The sequence below is a fragment of the Siphateles boraxobius genome, unplaced genomic scaffold (genome assembly GCF_051911475.1).
Source record: "Siphateles boraxobius isolate OS27281-9 unplaced genomic scaffold, OSU_SipBor_1 4, whole genome shotgun sequence".
NCBI lineage: Eukaryota > Metazoa > Chordata > Actinopteri > Cypriniformes > Leuciscidae > Siphateles > Siphateles boraxobius.
In genome coordinates this window covers 10,378-12,500 of record NW_027509030.1, presented here as the reverse complement: position 1 = coordinate 12,500, position 2,123 = coordinate 10,378, and the positions used below count along the sequence as shown (strand labels likewise).

Below are 2,123 nucleotides of genomic sequence, written 5' to 3'. Positions count from 1 at the left end.
CACTCATTTAAGACTTTATTTCACTCATTAAGACTTTATTTCACTTATTAAGACTTTATTTCAATCATTTAAGACTTTATTTCACTCATTTAAGACTTTATTTCGCTCATTAAGACTTTATTTCACTCATTAAGACTTTATTTCAATCATTTAAGACTTTATTTCACTCATTTAAGACTTTATTTCACTCATTAAGACTTTATTTCACTTATTAAGACTTTATTTCAATCATTTAAGACTTTATTTCACTCATTAAGACTTTATTTCACTTATTAAGACTATTTCACTCATTAAGACTTTATTTCAATCATTTAAGACTTTATTTCACTCATTTAAGACTTTATTTCACTCATTTAAGACTTTATTTCACTCATTAAGACTTTATTTCACTTATTAAGACTTTATTTCACTCATTTAAGACTTTATTTCAATCATTAAGACTTTATTTCAATCATTTAAGACTTTATTTCACTCATTTAAGACTTTATTTCACTCATTTAAGACTTTATTTCACTCATTAAGACTTTATTTCACTTATTAAGACTTTATTTCAATCATTTAAGACTTTATTTCACTTATTAAGACTTTATTTCACTTATTAAGACTTTATTTCACTCATTAAGACTTTATTTCAATCATTTAAGACTTTATTTCACTTATTAAGACTTTATTTCAATCATTTAAGACTTTATTTCACTCATTTAAGACTTTATTTCGCTCATTAAGACTTTATTTCACTCATTTAAGACTTTATTTCACTCATTTAAGACTTTATTTCACTCATTAAGACTTTATTTCACTCATTTAAGAATTTATTTCACTTATTAAGACTTTATTTCACTTATTAAGACTTTATTTCACTCATTTAAGACTTTATTTCACTTATTAAGACTTTATTTCACTCATTAAGACTTTATTTCACTCATTAAGACTTTATTTCACTCATTAAGACTTTATTTCACTTATTAAGACTTTATTTCACTCATTAAGACTTTATTTCACTTATTAAGACTTTATTTCACTCATTAAGACTTTATTTCACTCATTAAGACTTTATTTCACTCATTTAAGACTTTATTTCACTCATTAAGACTTTATTTCACTCATTAAGACTGCTCTTATGTTATGAGGATTGTGTGTGTTATTGTTCGTTCAAGCGGGAAAGAGAACTGCATTCTGGCGCACGCTTTCTGTGTGTCTGTGTGTCTGTGTGTGTGTGTGTGTGTGTATCACATAGACAGGACATTCACACACAGCTTGTTCTCTTTTGTCTTGTTGTGCTTGACTGGTTTAAAAGCATTTGCATGAATAAGAGCGGGATCATAATGTAACGATACCCAAAGGATGACAAAAATTCACAGATGATTTATGTGTGTGTGACTCACTGGTGGTGAACGTGTCGGTCAGCGCTTCTGCTTGCCCCTCCTCATAGAGAGCCAAGATGGCGACGGTGTACTCCGTCACTGAGCTCAGGTTACGCAGCATCACCATGGTTACCGGACCCACTTCCACCTGAGGTCAACGTAGGGTCAAAGGTCAGAGACATGCCACAACAATCCAGTTCCCAGCGACCGGATGAGGGCTCACCTGATTGGTCTGCACAGCGTCTGTCTTCACATAAACAATGCGGTAACCTTTGACCTTCCGAGACGCCGCGTCCCAGGATAGTTTAGCGGAGCTGTGATTCACGTCTGTGATGCGCAGATTACGAGCAGGAGTCAGACGAACTGAGAGGAGAGAATCAGAGAGGAGATATGATGGGATTCAGAATGATCCAACAGGATTCTCCTACTTCCTGTTCCTGTCAATCCAAGCGTTAATCTTCCCATCTCTCTTGAATCCAACACTGAAGTGAGTTAAACTGCAGTTCATCCACTGGCCACTAGAGACCGGCTGCAGAAGTGACTCAGTCCCATAGACCCCCATGTTAAAATGCCCAACTTTACAGCAGAAATAAACATGTTCACAGCCTGGTGATAAAAGTGGTTTTGGTCTATAAAGCTAATTTTGCTCTTCATGAAGACTGTGAGGGGGGTGAATATTTTTATAACTCATCCGTTTAAATTATATTAAGCCTTAAAGTTGTACATAATTAAGGGCGTGGCCACTTGAGTGACAGGTGG

General features: G+C 34.1%; 1 protein-coding gene across 2 annotated transcripts in view; it reads right to left on the bottom strand.

The window, feature by feature from the left end:
* The window catches only part of LOC143706024 (collagen alpha-1(XIV) chain-like), a 74,883-nt gene extending 73,162 nt beyond the window's left edge, over positions 1-1,721 (bottom strand). For both annotated transcript variants that reach the window (XM_077197561.1, XM_077197562.1), the window contains exons 1-2: positions 1,588-1,721; positions 1,386-1,512 (exon numbers count right to left, since the gene is read on the bottom strand). In XM_077197561.1, coding sequence (XP_077053676.1) covers positions 1,386-1,491 — 106 coding nt within the window. In that variant the 5' untranslated portion in view covers positions 1,492-1,512; positions 1,588-1,721. The remainder of the gene's footprint in view (positions 1-1,385; positions 1,513-1,587) is intronic.
* Between the last annotated feature and the right edge of the window lie 402 nt (positions 1,722-2,123).